At 46.3% G+C, this 17,500-nt stretch overlaps 2 protein-coding genes and 1 long non-coding RNA gene across 4 annotated transcripts in view; 2 read left to right on the plus strand and 1 right to left on the minus strand.

Annotated features, from left to right (window-relative positions):
• ap1b1 (adaptor related protein complex 1 subunit beta 1) overlaps positions 1–779 on the plus strand; it is a 27,203-nt gene extending 26,424 nt beyond the window's left edge. For both annotated transcript variants that reach the window (XM_053674657.1, XM_017451404.3), the window contains exon 22: positions 209–779. In XM_053674657.1, the coding sequence (XP_053530632.1) occupies positions 209–283 (75 nt within the window). In that variant the 3' untranslated portion in view covers positions 284–779. The remainder of the gene's footprint in view (positions 1–208) is intronic.
• Positions 780–2,821: 2,042 nt separating this feature from the next.
• Positions 2,822–7,103, minus strand: LOC108255467 (uncharacterized). Its single transcript, XR_001810099.3, has 2 exons — positions 4,280–7,103; positions 2,822–4,173 (listed from the first exon to the last, which is right to left on the minus strand). It is a non-coding gene; the product is annotated as an uncharacterized LOC108255467 (long non-coding RNA).
• Positions 7,104–7,414: 311 nt separating this feature from the next.
• Positions 7,415–17,500, plus strand: part of rasl10a (RAS-like, family 10, member A) — a 19,320-nt gene continuing 9,234 nt past the window's right edge. Inside the window, exon 1 of the mRNA XM_017451403.3 lies at positions 7,415–7,630. Within this exon, the coding sequence (XP_017306892.1) occupies positions 7,415–7,630 (216 nt within the window). The remainder of the gene's footprint in view (positions 7,631–17,500) is intronic.

Genomic DNA, 17,500 nt, shown 5'->3' on the forward strand with positions numbered 1-17,500 from the left:
TCTCTCTGTCTGTCTCTCTCCCTCCATGTCTCTCTCTCTGTCTGTCTCTCTCTCTGTCTGTCTCTCCTTCTCGTTGAGAATTACAGGAGTTTTAATGAGCTTTGTAAATTCTTCCTGGTTACTTTTTTGAATAAATTGTTAAAACAAAGGTGGCTTTTAAAAATTAAGCAAAAATCTCTCTCTCTCTCTCTCTCTCTCTCTCCCCCAGCTGACGGTGAGGTGCCGTGCCCCGGAGGTCTCTCCGTACATCAGTCAGAGCTTTGAGCTGATCCTCCGTAACTGAAGCTCCTCGGCGGCGGCGGCGGCGGCGCCTGGACCGGAACCTCCCCAACACCTCCTCTCACCTCCGTCTCTCAGCCTCACACCCGTCAGGCTGAACTGCTTTTAATCCGTCCTCCTCTCCTCCCACTCTCCCTCTCTCCTCCTCCTCCTCTCTCCTCCTCCTCCTCCTCTTCTCTGCGCTCATTCCAGCACATCTACAGTCTGTTTTTTTAATGAACACGGCGTTGGTCAGAGAGACGGCTCGGCGTTTAAACGGACCGTTCTGGTGGTGGGGACTTTGTTCATGTGTGTACTACTTCATTATAGATTTGTATTTTGGTGTGTGTGTGTGTGTGTGTGTGTGTGTGTGTGTCCTGCATCTCTTGTGTATTATTCCTGTAGCACGTCTCCCTCGTTAAAGCTCCTTGACTCCCTGTGTGTGTTCACCCTGGACGTTATAAAAGGGCTTTGTTCCTCATATTAGAAACACAAGAATACTAAATGGGACAAGATGCGTTTCTCGTCTTGCCTCAAGTTTGCTTCTTCATGTTGCTGACGAGTAACACGCGCCTGTAGCTCCCAGTTTATCCTTCACAGGACGTCCTTCAGTCCTGTAACACTATTAAACATCTTCTCAACGAATCCGCTCTAGCGTTCCAATGCGCTCCTGCTTCCGAACCACCGTACAGTCCCGCTCCCCGCCTTCCAGCCCTTCAGGCCACGCCTCGTCCCTGAGCCGTCAAACATACACCCCCGAATGTGTACGTACGCTGCGTACGAACGCTTCCGTAACCGTGAGCTACGTTCACCCGAACACTAAAGAAGCAGATTTCACACTCGGGACCCGTCATGGCCGACCGCGTTCCTGCTAACGGGGAATATTCTCTTATCTGAACGTGGAGTGCCTCGACGTGGGCTTACCCGGGGGGGTTAAACTCGGGGGGGGGGGGGGGGGGGGGGGGGGGGTGAACCGGGGGGCGGTTGAACTGTTCCATCTGCGGAGTGTGTGGCGTGCAGCTGGAGACGCGGGGTAACTAGTGACCGTTTCTTTTTTAAAAGTGAATCATTCCCTCTGTGCGTGTGGTGATTTATATCTGGTTGGATTGAAGAGGACAGACTCTGGGAAGCGTTTTTGTGTGCTCTGAGTAAAAGCCCGTTCTTTTGTATAAATCTTCTCCATCTGCTGTACTGGGAACGCTGGCTGAAGAGGGGGAGGGTTTGGTTTTGTTTTTCCCTTCTTCCTCACCCCACGCAGATTTGTTGTTCAGATTAAAGTCTTAGCCGCGGGCTCGAGACCACTTCCGCTGCGCTGTACTTTAAATCTGCGGCTCGTTGCGAGAGCGAGAGTTTAAATCCCGACAGCTTCCTCTCTCCGTATCGAGCGCGAGAGCCAATCAAACACCGCCTTCTTTATGCCGCGTGTAGGGTCTCCTGCACCGTGGCGCTCCTCGAGCAGCAGTGCGTTACGCGTCTGTGGATAAAACTCGTCAATAAACAAATACGACTGCAGAAGTCCAGAAAGTCCAGAAAGTCCCCCCTCCTGCCCCGCCCTCTTAACCACACGATCTCTTTTATTTCCTCAAGATTATTCCCAAAAGGTAGCGCGAGCCTCACATTACTCTCTGTCTGTCTCTCTCTCTCCCTCTCCCTCTCACTCTCTCTCTCTCTCTCTCTCTCTCTCGCGCTCTCTCTCTCTCCCTCTCTCTGTCTCTCTCCCTCTCTCTGTCTCTCTCTCTCTCTCCCTCCCTCTCTCTCTCTCTCTCTCTCTCCCTCTCTCTCTCTCTCTCTCTCTCTCTCTCTCTCTCTCTCTCGGTATGTGGAGTTAAGATGCCTGTTGTACGTTCAGAAGGTGTTGATTAGTTTTCTCTGACCGTAGCACATGTTGACGTCAATGCGCTGGTTCTAACTATGATACGTTAGCGTTTCTATAGCGACGGCCCGTTTATGCGACGTGTATGGAAGGAGTCTCCGGTGTCCGAGATTGAGCTGTAAGTGTAAGTTTTCGACCTCTTCGGGACGGAGGCGTTTACGCTTCTTAATGCGGTTTCTCTGACCGCGACGTCGAGCTGCGATCGTATCGTTTCGTTTCGTTCCCCTGAAGAGAGAGTAGAGAGGGGACTGCTGTTCATCGCTGCTATGACGTGACTGACGACAGGAACGAGCTCGCTTCAGGGATGAAAAGAATTTCCTGTCGTTCTTTAATAAATCCGTGTTTAAAACCTGCTGAACGTTGCTGTGGAATAAGAGAAATGAAGCAGGGTTTATTCCTGACTTCAAACCGGACCCGGTTCGTGTCGTCGGCCTGCGCCGGGCGAACGTCTGCTGCTTTTTATCTTATTGTGTAGATCTCGAGATGTCACACCTTTACCACACGCTGCTGTCACTCAGCCATCCATCTTTACTGTTCTAGAGCATCATCATCATCACAGAACCCGAGCGGAGCAGGGTTACTGCACGCGTGAACGCGGAAACCAGGACTCGTGGATCTTTGGTTTATTTTCAGATGAGCGGCGAGGACAAACACCGCCCGGGGGATTTTAAAGGGGCGGAGAATACGGAGCCCCGTGTGCTGGGTTTATTTCTCTGATATTAATAATAATCCCCTGTGCTGAAAACTCCCGATTTAATCTGCACTGCTACACGTCTCTGACCCAGACGCTCGTTAAAACAATTTAAAACCAGAAACCGCTGAAAATCGCTCCTCCACGCACATCACCCGGGGTCGCTCTGGGGTCGCTCCGGGGTCGCTCCGGGGTCGCTCCTGCATGTGCTGGGTCAGGTCCGGGAGGGGAAGTGCGGGCATGGCCGTTTCCCCCGGGGTGCTGTGTTCGTGACGTGCCAGAAGGCTGAGAGATCAAATCTCGACAAAACTGAACCCCGCGTTCCTGCACCGCCCCAATTCCAGATTTCATCAGTGCACGTGTGTAAAAATAAAACAAACGTCTATCAGACCACAAGCAATGTTTCATTACCCAGCTTTAATTAAAACTCTGATTACTTTTTACAAGTTTTAGAGATGAAATGTAGCCTCAGCTTTACATTATTCATCTTTTTACTTTACTTTTTCACCCCGTGTGTGTGTGTGTGTGTGTGTGTGTGTGTGTGTGTGTGTGTGTGTATATGTGTGTGTGTGTGTGAGAGAATAAATCTGATTCTATCTGAGTGTAAATCCAGAGCCCTGGCTGTAAGCTGAAGAGATGTGTGAGATTTGAAATCCTGTCTGTCTGTGTGTGTGTTTCTTCTCCTGAACGTCTGATCTGTGGAAATAAAACTGCTGTGTGTTTACGATCGTGTTCAGCGTGATGTCTGCCGCCGGTCCAGGAGCGTTTCAGCCGCCGGTCCAGGAGCGTTTCAGCCGCCGGTCCAGGAGCGTTTCAGCCGCCGGTCCAGGAGCGTTTCAGCCGCCGGTCCAGGAGGAGCTCTGCGCTTTCACGTCTGCGTTAGTCACCGGGATGTCGAGTTTAACTCCCAGAGGTCACCGAGCCGCTAGTGAAAGTACCATAAAAGTCTGTCTCGGTCACACGACACGGTCGGTTCTGATCGGACCAGCGCTGGTGTTCAGTGTCACGGCGCTTGGACACGTCTAATCTAGCCAAAGTTCGTTACACTGAAAGCGTTACTCGGGGCTGTCGGTCGGTCTGCGTCACCATGGCAACGTGTAACGCTTGCGTTGTTGGATTAAGAATATAATATAATACCTCCCGGCTCACCGCCGCGTTCTGCCTCGTGTTCCGCCTCGTGTTCCGAGTCACTCGGGGTCGAAACATCTGGAGGGTGACTCCGCCGAGCTGCTGGTGATCGTTACACATCCGTCTTTCAGCTCCAGAAGAACGGAAGGGGATAAAGATGCAGAGAGCGTTTATCTCAGCACTTCCGGAGACTCTGCTGATTACACCACGTCCCGTCGCCGTTCTAAACCACAAACAAGAAGAGAGTTTCATCAGAGAATCTGATTCGGCGTGATTTAATATAAATAAACAAACAAACTGAACGTTTGGTCATATTTGAAATAACTTACAAATGTGGTTTAAATCCGAGCAACAGAACAAAAAGATGTTTGTGAAGCCAAATCCCATCTAATGAGTGTGTTTCCGTTGTTATTTTGTACAACAACAACAACACGATGGATGAAAATCAGCTCGAGGACCAAAGTCCAACACGTCTGCTGGGTGACTACAGATAATAAAACGAACATCCCAGACATGCAGGGCCTGCGCAGAGAAAGACAGAATAATGCTGTCTCTACTGAACAACTTCTGAACCATATCCGGATGTTTCTTTTAGTTCGGGTGTAATACAGGAGTCACTGCGACTGTACACCCGTCAGCCATAACATTAAAACCACCTGCATGATACTGTGACGTCCTCCCTCCTGCCTCGTGAACACTTCTGACCCGACTAGACCCGGACTCCGCGAGACCTCTGAAGGTGTGCTGTGGGGTCTGGCACCGAGACGTCTGCAGCAGGTCCTTTAAATCCTTGTTCTCACACACACACACACACACACACACACACACTCTCTCGTCTCTCATTGGCGCTGGTCTTTTAGTCCCATTGTTCTGAATGTGCTGGAATACACCAGGTGATGTGATCTGTCCCGGAGGAACAGTCGGTTTCCCGCCGCGCGGCTGTAGGTTTTCTTTCACCGCGTGACGGATCAGGAAAAGCCGAATGTCTCCACGACTGCGTTTACATGGACAGCAGTAATGTAATTATTGACTTTACTCTGAGTAAGATAATAACGTGATTAAGGTGTGTACATGAGTGGCTTTTAGAATACTCCTGTCATGTACCTGGTTTACATGTTCTAGAACATAATTAGATGAACAGCCCGCGTCATCACGTCCCCGCGCCACGCCGTCCGACGTCCCTCCAGAATTTCACGCATCAACATGCAGTTGGTCTTCGTTATGGGACCGTACACAGTTTTGGGTGTGTTTATTTAATTTTTTTACGGACGCTTTAAGTGCAGTTAATTATTAGTCGTGCTGTACGTGCTAACAGACGACTGCTTGAAGCCGTGGGCTGCGTCCCAAACCGCGTACTTACCGTCTGTATAGTAGCCGAGATACATGTATTTCTCCCCACTACAGGCCTATAGTGGGCAAGTACGCGGTTTGGGACGCGGCCGAACTCTCTTGTTCACCGTAAAATGTTGAGCGCTGCCGTGTGTGATCGTGTCCTGTCGCACAATGCGGTGAAAACTCTCACACGACGTTCATAGTGTGATTAAGGTGTGAACACGTCTGTAATACACGTCCATGATGCGACTACAACAGGAGTACTCCACACGTCTTAATTCCATTAGAGCTTAATTCCAGTATGACGTTAATCAGATTAAGGGAAGTAAAAATACTCGCTGTTTACATGCGAGTTTCTTAATCAGAGTATGGTCTTAATCGGATTAAGAGTGGATTATTGTCCATGTAAACGCACTGATTGTTCGTGTCCTTCATTACACTGTTTAAAGTTTAAACTCTGTTTTCTAATGGCGGTGAAGTTCACACATCACAGTCTCTGAATAATCACGCTACTGTCCTCATTACTCGCTGCTCTGCAGAGTGAGTCGATCATGGGGTCTGAGGAACACGATGGCGAGGAGAACTTTATTCTACATCCAGAAACCCCAGAACAGACCGCTCCGAGTTCTGGATCCTGTCTCTGCTGTCTGGAAATGTTTTCAGGTTTTATAGATCGCTGAAGTGATTAAAACTAATCCCGAGTGGCTGAATAACAGGTGCTTCTCAAAATATTACAATATCCGGGGAAAAGTGCTTTTCTTTCTTTTTTTTTTTCTTTCTTTTTTTTTAAAAAATAAATTAATTTAAAAAAGTGGAACTTTCGTAAATTCATTACACACAAAGTGAAATATTTCGAGCCTTGTTTTGTTTTAATCCGGATGATTACAGGTCACAGCTCACTGAAATGAAAATAATCCACTATCAGTATCTCAGAGTGAAGGATTTATAACACAGAGATGTGGAGCTGATGAACAGGGTGTTAATTCATGCGCTGATGCTCGGTCGGGGTTTTAATCCTCCTGCAGGAATGACTGCGTCAGTGCGGCGTGGCGGCGATCCGCCTGAGGCACTGCTGAGGTGTTCTGAAGTCCAGGTCGCTTTGATAGCGGTCTTCAGCTCGTCTGTATTGTCGGGTCGGGTGTCTCTCGTAGATTCTCTATGGGGTTCGGGTCAGGCGAGGCGGCTGGACGATCGAGCACGGTAACACCACGGTCAGTAAACCGGTTACTAGAAGTTTTGGCACTGTGGGAGGTGCCGAGTCCTGCTGGAGAAGGAAATCAGCGTCTCCATGAAGCTCGTCAGCAGATGAAGCATGAAGTATCTAAAATCTCCTGGTGGACCTCCAGTGTCCCGTATGGTCTACAGATCTCCTGATATCTCTGTTTAGTAATCCCCCCACACTGCTCTGGAGCCGGGGTTCGAGTCCGGTTTAGGACGCGTGTGCATCGTTATACCGATTGTGTATCACAGACATGTGCTGTAGATATGGTGATGATGTATTGTTCCTCATGTGGTCCACCCCTACCTCATACACTACCAGGCTGAGCGCGCGCTGCACAGGATTTCCAGGACAGATATTTGGAGATCTCGGTGTCTGAAGATCTCCGGACCTGAAATGATGATCATGCAGATTCTGATCTCAGGGCTTCAGTGCACGGATCCGGCATTTAAGGACGCTCCGTGAATCCTTCCGTCATTTGTAAATCACACTCTGTGTGTGCGCGCGCGCGAGCGTGTGTGTGTGTTTGTGTGCGCGCGCGCGTGTGCAAGTCGTTAAACGTGTGCTGCTGGGATTTCTGAAGCCCCTTTTCGGTGTGATGGTGTGATGGTGCACGCTCGGATGCTTTGCTGCATTTTATTTTTGCTCCAAGCGCGCGCACAGCGGCGGCGGCGGCGGCGGATTTGATCAGACACTTTGCGCATCGGATTTAACGCAACGTGATGCATTCCGGAAGGTGATGGAGACCCCCGTGTCTTCTTTCTTCATTTATCCTCCATCCAGCTCGACCCACTCGGTGCTCTGAACATGACCGACGAAATGAGATGATCCGCGCGCACCAAAACAACCTCGGAGCCACCACAGCGCGTGCGACCCGTGAGTGAATATCGGCGGAAATAAAGCGGATCTCGGGATGGTGGAGACGCTGAGCATCGCCGTGATCGGAGCCGCTGGCGTGGGCAAAACTTCCATCATCCGCCGATTCGTCTACGACGACTTCTCCGAGACCTACATCCCGACCCGAGCGCGACGCGTCTACAGACCGTCGGTGGTCCTCAACGGCCACATGTACGAGCTGAAGATTTTGGATGTCCCGCCAATCGCCGCGTTTCCTTCCAGCCCTGCGCAGGTAAATAACAACACTTCCTCTGGAATCATACAGAGCCGCAAATAACCCTCTCACTACAGCCCATGAACCCTCTCACCACAGCCCATGAACCCTCTCACTACAGCCCATAAACCCTCTCACTACAGCCCATAAACCCTCTCACTACAGCCCATGAACCCTCTCACCACAGCCCATGAACCCTCTCACTACAGCCCATGAACCCTCTCACTACAGCCCATGAACCCTCTCACCACAGCCCATGAACCCTCTCACCACAGCCCATGAACCCTCTCACTACAGCCCATGAACCCTCTCACTACAGCCCATGAACCCTCTCAATCAACTGCATCACACAAAATTAAATAAACACGCGACTGACGTTTCATTGATTAATTGCCATGGCAACACGTTTCAAGCCCGCGGTTTAGTAACTCGTGTACTTTGGGAACGAAATGTTCTGTTTGTCCAGGGTCATGGTGCAGCAGGACAGCATCACATCAGCTGGCAGAACCAGTGTCTCTAAAATCCTCTGAGAAATTCATTCAGGAGATTATCTAAGATTAAAAAAAGGAGGGGGGGGGGTCAGTTGGGTAGAGGGGGAGCGTTTAAAGCACTAGGATGTTTTATCTAACTAAGAAAACTTTAAATCATTTAAAACAAAAACAAAACAGATGCTTGGTCTGATACGTGTCTATAAACACTACACGGTCTGCACTCATACAGCGCTTTTATCCAAAGTGCTTTATACTGTGTCTCATAAACCCGTTCACACACACACACACACACACACTCACCAATGGTAGCAGACTTCCTAACTTGCCATCAGGAGCAACTTGGGGTTCAGTGTCTCGCCCAAGGACACGTTGGTATGTGGAGTCATGTGGAGTCACATTGAGTCATGTGGAGTCATGTGGAGTCACAGTGAGTCATGTGGAGTCACAGTGAGTCATGTGGAGTCATGTGGAGTCACAGTGAGTCATGTGGAGTCATGTGGGCCGAGAATCGAACCGCCGACCCTACGATTAGTGGACGACCCGCTCTACCACCTGATCCACAGCCGCCCCACTGTGAGCCCCACTACACTCTACACACAGCACACTGCACTGTTCTCTGGGCTGTTTTTGTGCCTTTTATTATTTGTTAGGAGTAAAAAAGACTTTGAGAAGTGGAGAATATCTTCCACGCGTCCCTCAGTGCAGTCGGACAGATCCGAGTGGGATTATTAACAGAAACAGTCTGAGTTCTCAAACGTGAGGACAACATACCCTTATAATATCTCTATTCTCACTATTCTCTGAGTAGTGTATTGGATGGAGGCGTTGCCATGGAGACAGCACTGCATCCCAGAATCAGCATCAGTAAAGCTGGGTTGTGTACAAATAACAGGATAAAGACTACGACTTACCAACTCCCCCTCCCCCACCCCTCTCTCTCTCTGTCTCTCTGTCTCTCTGTCACTCTCTCTCTCTCTCTGTCTCTCTTTCCCTCTGTCTCTCTCTCTGTCTCTCTTTCCCTCTGTCTCTCTCTCTGTCTCTCTTTCTCTCTGTCTCTCTCTCTGTCTCTCTTTCTCTCTGTCTCTCTCTCTGTCTCTCTTTCTCTCTGTCTCTCTCTCTGTCTCTCTTTCTCTCTGTCTCTCTCTCTCTGTCTCTCTCTCTGTGTCTCTCTGTCTCTCTCTCTCTCTCTCTCTGTCTCTCTCTCTCTCTCTCTCTCTCTCTGTCTCTCTCTCTGTCTCTCTCTCTCTCTCTCTCTGTCTCTCTCTCTCTCTCTCTCTGTCTCTCTCTCTGTCTCTCTCTCTGTCTCTCTTTCTCTCTGTCTCTCTCTCTGTCTCTCTGTCTCTCTCTCTGTCTCTCTGTCTCTCTCACTCACTCTCTCTGTCTCTCTCTCTGTCTCTCTGTCTCTCTCACTCATTCTCTCTCACTCTCTCTCTGTCTCTCTCTCTCACTCTCTCTCTGTCTCTCTCTCTGTCTCTCTGCCACTCTCTCTCTCTCTCTTTCCCTCTGTCTCTCTCTCTGTCTCTCTTTCTCTCTGTCTCTCTGTCTCTCTCTCTGTCTCTCTCTCACTCACTCTCTCACTCTCTCTCTGTCTCTCTCACTCACTCTCTCACTCTCTCTCTGTCTCTCTCTCTCTCTCTCTCTCTCTGTCTCTCTGTCTCTCTGCCACTCTCTCTCTGTCTCTCTCTGTCTCTCTCTCTGTCTTTCTCTCTGTCTCTCTCTGTCTCTCTCTCTGTCTTTCTCTCTGTCTCTCTCTCTCTGTCTCTCTCTCTGTCTTTCTCTCTGTCTGTCTCTGTCTCTCTCCCTGTCGCTGTCTCTATGTAACCCTGTCACTATTTCACCCTCTCTCTCTCTCTCTCTCTCTCTCTCTCTCTCTCTCTCTCTCTCTCTCTCTCTGCATCTTTAATCATCAAAAGTGCAGCTTCTTTAACTTCACAATAAAAACATCAGCTGCTGTTTCTCAAAAGGGGCCCTAAGACGTTGCCAAGGCAACCACATGACAGTTTTTTTTATTATGGGTTATAGAGGAAAAGAGTGTTGGGATTATTACTGGCGATATGATAAAAGTGACATCATGGTGCATTAATAATAACATCTTAATAATAATAATAATAATAATAATAATAATAATAATAATAATAATAAACTTTATTTTATAGAGCACCTTTAAAAGCAGCGTCTCAAAGCGCTGTACACAAAATAAACAGTACACAGCACAACACATACAAAATAAAAGTAAACATCAACAAGCAAACGCTAGTTTTAAAAAGTTTGTCTTGAGTTGAGCTTTAAAAATGTCGTAAGTCTGAGCTTCCCTGAGCTCCAGAGGGAAGGAGCGTGGACAGAAAAGCCCGGCACCGTAGATGGTAAGCGGGTTTGTGGAACAGTTCGTCAGGGTGAGGGGCGCAGGCTGGGATTTGGGGTGTAAGGGGTTAACAATGCAGATTAATAATGAGGAGCGAAGCCATGTAATTCTTTATATGTCAGCACCAGCGCTACAGAACCGGACCAGGAACCAGAGCAAGGACTCCAGAGCAGGAGTGATATGACTGCGTGTCCCGGTCCCAGTCAGGATCGAGTGTGGAATTAGAAACCTCGGCTAAAAGGGCGTCCCAGAAATCGCCCCGGGAGACAGCGAGTGAGTTTATCAGCTTTTCAGCCGCACAGAAGTTCAGCAGAGGACGCAGTCTCGCTCGATGTCTCATGCTGTAACGGTGCTCTGTACAAAAGAATCCAAAACGACTGGAGCATTCCTGAGTGCACTTTCAGTCCAAAACAGAGACATGTTCAGGACACACGGTGGACATTAGAGGGCGTTACAGCACGGGGTGGGTTTTAAAGGACACTTGAAGGACACATGGATGACATAAGAGGGCATTAGGATGTGATAGGGCAATTGAAGAGTGTAAAAGGGCACAATGAGGGCATGTGAAGGGACACAGGGCATTAGGACGTGTGGAGATGTGTAACTTAAACTGTGTGTCTTAAACGCTGATTAACTTCCAACAGAGTGGAGAAGAGTCAGGGCACGCAGGGGAAAAGTGTGTGTGTGTGTGTGTGTGTGTGTGTGTGTGTGTGTGTGTGTGGGTGGCAGCTGTATTTAGCGTCATCGGGCAGTTGGAGCTTAATGACACTAAAACAGTGGCTTACAGCGTGTGATGGATGGAGGAACAGTCGGAGAACACGTTTAAGATCTCGGACAAACTGCAGTAAAGCATCATTAGTCCTGAGCTCGTGACTGAAGAGAGAAAACGGAAAAACAGGAGAAGGATCGCTGGATAAAGGGAAACTCTGGAGAGTGATTATGAGCAAACCAGCTTTTCTCTCTGTCTCGATAAAATGGCTCCATTAAGCTCCATTAGGCTCCATTAGGCTCCATTAGGCTCATCCAGGGTCTGGGTGAACACAATTACTTTAGAAATGGCCCTCTTAAGAACTCCTCTTATCTCAAAGAACCTAATTTTGCTCTAAACCACAGAACTGTTCTCAGATCAGTAGGCGAGTGTCTGTAGGAGCAGCACTGAACCCCTGCGGACCCTCCTAATCCAGTTCTGCTTCAGCCCCGATTTAATCAGAGCGAGATTAGGAAATCAGACCTGCAGACAATCAAGACTTCATTATGAATCTGGGCTGATCTCAGGTCTGTGATGAACTTCAAATCCAAATGTAAGGTTTAAGACTAGGACGAGCGACCCTGGACTTCCCCGCTCTGTGGAAGCGGCTTCGAGTGGCTCTAGTCTCTGTGGAAAGGGATGGGTGGAAAACATTAGCCTAGAAATCTGGAAACGATTGCTGGCTTTAAGACGTGTCTGACAGGGTTTTAAGAAAATTCACTCTGCCAAAATAAAATAAAATAAAAGCATTTTAAACAGAAGAATATTCTCTCATTTATACCTTCAGATAAATATTTGTGCATCGATACGCAGAGGGTTCGACAGACACGCCTACAAAACCTTGTGGAGCTATAGTGACGCCCGACTTGTGAGCAAATCGTTCTTCTGAACGGATTCTTCTCCACAAAATCACTCAACATGGATCACACAGAGTCTTTATACGGCATCGATCTAATGCTCACGCTACCATATTTGAACAGTCGTACAATTTAGCCTCCGAAAATTTGAACACAAAACACCACATGGATAACCCGGTGGTGGTAGTATCATATTCATACCAGTCCTTGGCCCCTCGGTCACTCCTCTGACTAATCCCCTCTGGACCTAGTCACTGACTTGATGACTCCTCTTGTCCTGAAGATGTCGGAGAGTCCTTCCCTGAATGTTAGATACACATTATACCTTAGATCTTTTGAAGACATGCATGCGGAGCGTCCGCCGTACACGTCCCCGTGACTGAGCTGTTACTGTAGGGACGATGGCGTATGGGATCGAGCGCATTAACGTAAACCTGCGCTGTTGATGAATCACACAATATGGAAGATGGTTTATTGGTGATAAAGTAGAGCGAGAGAAATCTTCAGCACAAACCCGACTGACTTTTACACGCTGAGTGTTTCATGGCCCGGAGTTTCTCAGCAGATATTAGAGATGATGCTGATGCTGATCATTTTTCTAGGCGAGTGAGTGATTGTGATGAAGATCAGACTGATGGATCTGTCACTGTAGAGAGAGCTGGATGGAGTGCAGCCGGAGGGAGGAAGTGTGTTTATGTCTGCACTGGATAATATAATGAGATGATCTCAGCATCGTGATAAATGATGTCAGAATATTCTTGCCTGATAGAAAATGGTGGGATTCAGCAGTACTTTGCAATAACGGTTACGAGCAGCAGATTAGACGTTAAAATGTTGTATAGAATGTTTGTATTTATTGATTGATTTACTTTTAATGAAGTGACCATCTGTAATTAAAAAGTGAATTGTTTGCTTTTTTGAAGGAGTCACTAAGGTAAATGAATCAATGTCATGAAGTGACGTGAAACCAAACTATGTAGAAATGTTTTGTTTGTGTGAATGATTTGCTTTTTTGAACGAATCACAAAGGTAAATGAATCATGGCACCAAACTGTAAAAATGTTTTGTTTGGGAATGATTTATTTTTTGAATGAATCACTAAGTTAAATGAATCAGAATCATGATGTTAAGTGACACCAAATTATGTAGAAATGTTTTGTTTGGGAATGATTCATTTTTTGAATGAATCACTAAGTTAAATGAATCAGAATCATGATGTTAAGTGACACCAAATTATGTAGAAATGTTTTGTTTGGGAATGATTCATTTTTTGAACGAGTCACTGTATTAAATGAATCAGTATCGTTCATTTCCATGCATGGAGTCATTCTGTTCTTTCAGCTTGTGCTGATGTTTTAACACAGGTGTCTGTTCTATATCTTTATCCATCAGTGTTTTCTGAAACATCCATAAATTCCGTAAGTCTGATTAACAACTGCGTGTGTCCTGAACCTAATCCTGAATCATTTCATTTAAGCCTGAGAATTCTTCTTCTCATGTTCAGCAGATCAGTGTTTGATCCTGTGAATCTTTCTATCTTTTTTTTTGTTTTGTTTTTTTCTGTCTGATCCGGTTTTCGGTCAAGATTAGCTCGTCTCTTGTTCAGTGAATCATTTGAATCAGTGAGTTCATTTCAGTTTGATTCAGGCCCACTCACTCAGCTGAGCTGGAGATTTCCGCCTTTTTTCCCCCCTCTTCTAAACCAGGACATATATTATTAAATATTTTATAATTATAATATTTTATAATTAAACATATTATAATTTACTTTGACATTCTGCACAACATGCTGAACTTCTCGTTGAACGAATCTGAATGAATCATTTAACTGACATAACTCAAATGACTCAGTAGTGTGAGGAATCACAAATGGTGACGTCGTGTGGTTTGCACCATGCTAAACTGGAGGCTATAAGCGTCTGTTACCTGTTAGCATTAACATTAGCATCGAGTACAACACTAAGGGAGCAAACTTTCGACACGGACACGTCTTGGTGTAAAGAGTTAAACTGTGCATCTCCTCTCACTTCTTATGGAATGAGAGAGTTTCATTCTTTCTTTCCTCCAGGCCTGGAACCTTCTGCAGCGCGCTCGAATAAACTCGGTCAGTGAGCGGTTCTGTTCTGTCGCCGTGGGCTGTTCCGCTTTTACACCGCAGAACACAGCTTCAGCATCACAGTGTTTCTCTGAGGGAGTAGAATTCGATTTCCAGAGCAGCATGTTTTGTATTTTATACTCGCGCTCTTACTTCACTTCCGTCGTCAGATGTGATGATCTAAAGAGTCTCTCCGGGACGCCGCGTACACTCGTTATCCCTTTCCCACCACTGCGTTTTATTCCCGCTCACATCCTTCCAAAAATGAAAGGAGGCCTGACGTTCACTCGGTGTGTTGCCGGAGCCGCCCCGGGCCTTTCGCACAGCGAGTGTACGTGTTCTGCTTCTGCAACGATCTCTGTGGTAGGGAAGATTGAACAGGAAAGGTTTTGAGTTCAGGACGACTTCAAGTGAGAGTTCTTCTTGTTCATCAGTTCAAATAAGAGACGGGACGATGACCTGTTTCTCTTTTTCGATACGATACTGAAACCTTGAGTATCAGCTGATATCCTTTAATCCTCATCTGCTACCGTCTTCTTTAAAAACTAATAAGAGTTCAAATCCTTTTTTAAAACTGAAATTCTTAAAACCTTTAACACAAAAAAGACGTTATGTATTAAATATAATAAACTATCCATATAATATAATAATATAATTTAAAAAACTCTTCTACTCTCAATTAAATCTCTTTTCAATTTGCTACAGGATCCAATATCCGAGCCACCATTTTGCTGGTATCGGTCCGATACTGGTACTGGGGACTGATACTAGGTACTGATACTGATACTGGGTACTGATACTGATACTGATACTGGGTACTGGTACTGATACTGGGCACTGATACTGATACTGATACTGGGTACTGGTACTGATACTAGGTACTGATACTGATACTGGGTACTGATACTGATACTGATACTGGGCACTGATACTGGGTACTGATACTGATACTGATACTGGGTACTGGTACTGATACTGGGTACTGATACTGGGTACTGATACTGATACTGGGTACTGATACTGGGTACTGATACTGATACTGGGTACTGATACTGGGTACTGATACTGATACTGATACTGGGCACTGATACTGATACTGGGTACTGATACTGGGTACTGATACTGGGTACTGATACTGATACTGATACTGGGTACTGATACTGATACTGGGGACTGATACTGGGTACTGATACTGGGTACTGATACTGATACTGATACTGGGTACTGATACTGATACTGGGCACTGATACTGGGTACTGATACTGATACTGATACTGATACTGGGTACTGATACTGGGTACTGATACTGATACTGATACTGGGTACTGATACTGATACTGGGCACTGATACTGGGTACTGATACTGATACTGATACTGATACTGGGCACTGATACTGGGTACTGATACTGATACTGATACTGATACTGGGTACTGATACTGGGCACTGATACTGGGTACTGATACTGGGTACTGGTACTGATACTGGTACTGGTACTGATACTGGTACTGATACTGGGTACTGGTACTGGGTACTGGTACTGATACTGGGTACTGGTACTGGGTACTGGTACTGATACTGGGTACTGGTACTGATACTGGGTACTGGTACTGGGTACTGGTACTGATACTGGTACTGATACTGGGTACTGGTACTGGGTACTGGTACTGATACTGGGTACTGGTACTGATACTGGGTACTGATACTGGGTACTGGTACTGATACTGGGTACTGATACTGGGTACTGGTACTGATACTGGGTACTGGTACTGGGTACTGGTACTGATACTGGTACTGATACTGGGTACTGGTACTGATACTGGGTACTGGTACTGATACTGGTACTGATACTGGGTACTGGTACTGATACTGGGTACTGGTACTGGGTACTGGTACTGATACTGGTACTGGTACTGGGTACTGGTACTGATACTGGGTACTGGTACTGATACTGGGTACTGGTACTGATACTGGGTACTGATACTGGGTACTGATACTGGGTACTGGTACTGATACTGGGTACTGTATGGGATTGGTGCAATCTCAGTTTAGTTCCTATTTATTTGTATAGTGCTTTTAACAATGGACAAAAATTCCAGATATGTATTTTTATATTTATACATTTATTTTCTCTATTACAATCTCTATTTAAAATATTAAATACATTTAACTCTTTATTCAATTCTTCTTCTTCTTCTTCTTCTTCTTCATAATAATAATAATAATAATAATAATAATAATAATAATTATTATTATATCTTAAGTACTTATGTTATTATTATTTTTAGAATTATTTATTCTTAGAATTTCCAAGTATATTTATTTTTATTTAAATAAGTGTTTGTTTGTTTGTTTGTTGGTTTGTTTATTTGTGGTTTTCTGAGGTAGGATACAGGATTGAATCTTGGAAGTCTTTATCTAGGCAGATTATCCTGAGCGCTACATGAAATGATTAAAATCTCACATTTAATACATCTTTACAAAAAAACAACATCAAATGATTTCCACTCTGCCGTTTCGTCTAATCCGCATAGAAGCACAGATCTGTCTCAGTTCCTCATGCAGGACTACAAACAGCAGAGAAAAGAGATGTTTCGTATCTCAGAGTCCTGATGATGTTGATGATGAGAGAGAGAACTGAAATGGTTGTAATGGTGGTGGAGAAAGGAGGGGGGGGGTATACTTTTGCTCAGAATAGCTCTGCATCTCCTCTCTGTATCAGAGACGAGGACAAGTTTCTATTTTTAGCCGTACAGGACCGGTAGTGCATCTAAAGCACCAAGCTGCTGCACCGGCACATAGCCACACACACACACACACACACACACACACACACACACACACACACACACACACACACACACACACACACACACACGCACACACACACGCACACTGCTGACTGTAAGCACTTTTCGACTTGTCGATGCTGCAGTTCTTTGACGGTGTGTGGTTTTCTTCTTCTCGGTGAGGCCCCGTCTCTCTGTCTCCTCTGTAACTTTCCATCCTAGTGAAAATGAAGGTGTGGCCTCTGTGTCTTTCAGTCCCAATTTAAATGAAGTAGGCATGGCCTCTATTACTGAGTCACCACTTAAGGAGGTGTGGCCTCTGTCCTCAGCTGCAGTAAAAGATTTGAAGGAGGTGTGATTTCTAGGTGTGGTCAGTCCTAGTGAAAGTGAAGTAGGTGTGGTTTTGCTTGTAAGTCCTAGTGAAAGTGAAGTAGGCGTGGCCTCTGTGCCTCAGATGTAGTGAAGGGTCAGCCCCAGTGAAGGAAATGGAGGCGACGTAGCGTCTGTACCTGTCACTTCTGGTGCAGTAGGAGAAGTGGGCGTGACT

Source organism: Ictalurus punctatus, chromosome 22, assembly GCF_001660625.3.
Source record: "Ictalurus punctatus breed USDA103 chromosome 22, Coco_2.0, whole genome shotgun sequence".
Taxonomy (NCBI): domain Eukaryota; kingdom Metazoa; phylum Chordata; class Actinopteri; order Siluriformes; family Ictaluridae; genus Ictalurus; species Ictalurus punctatus.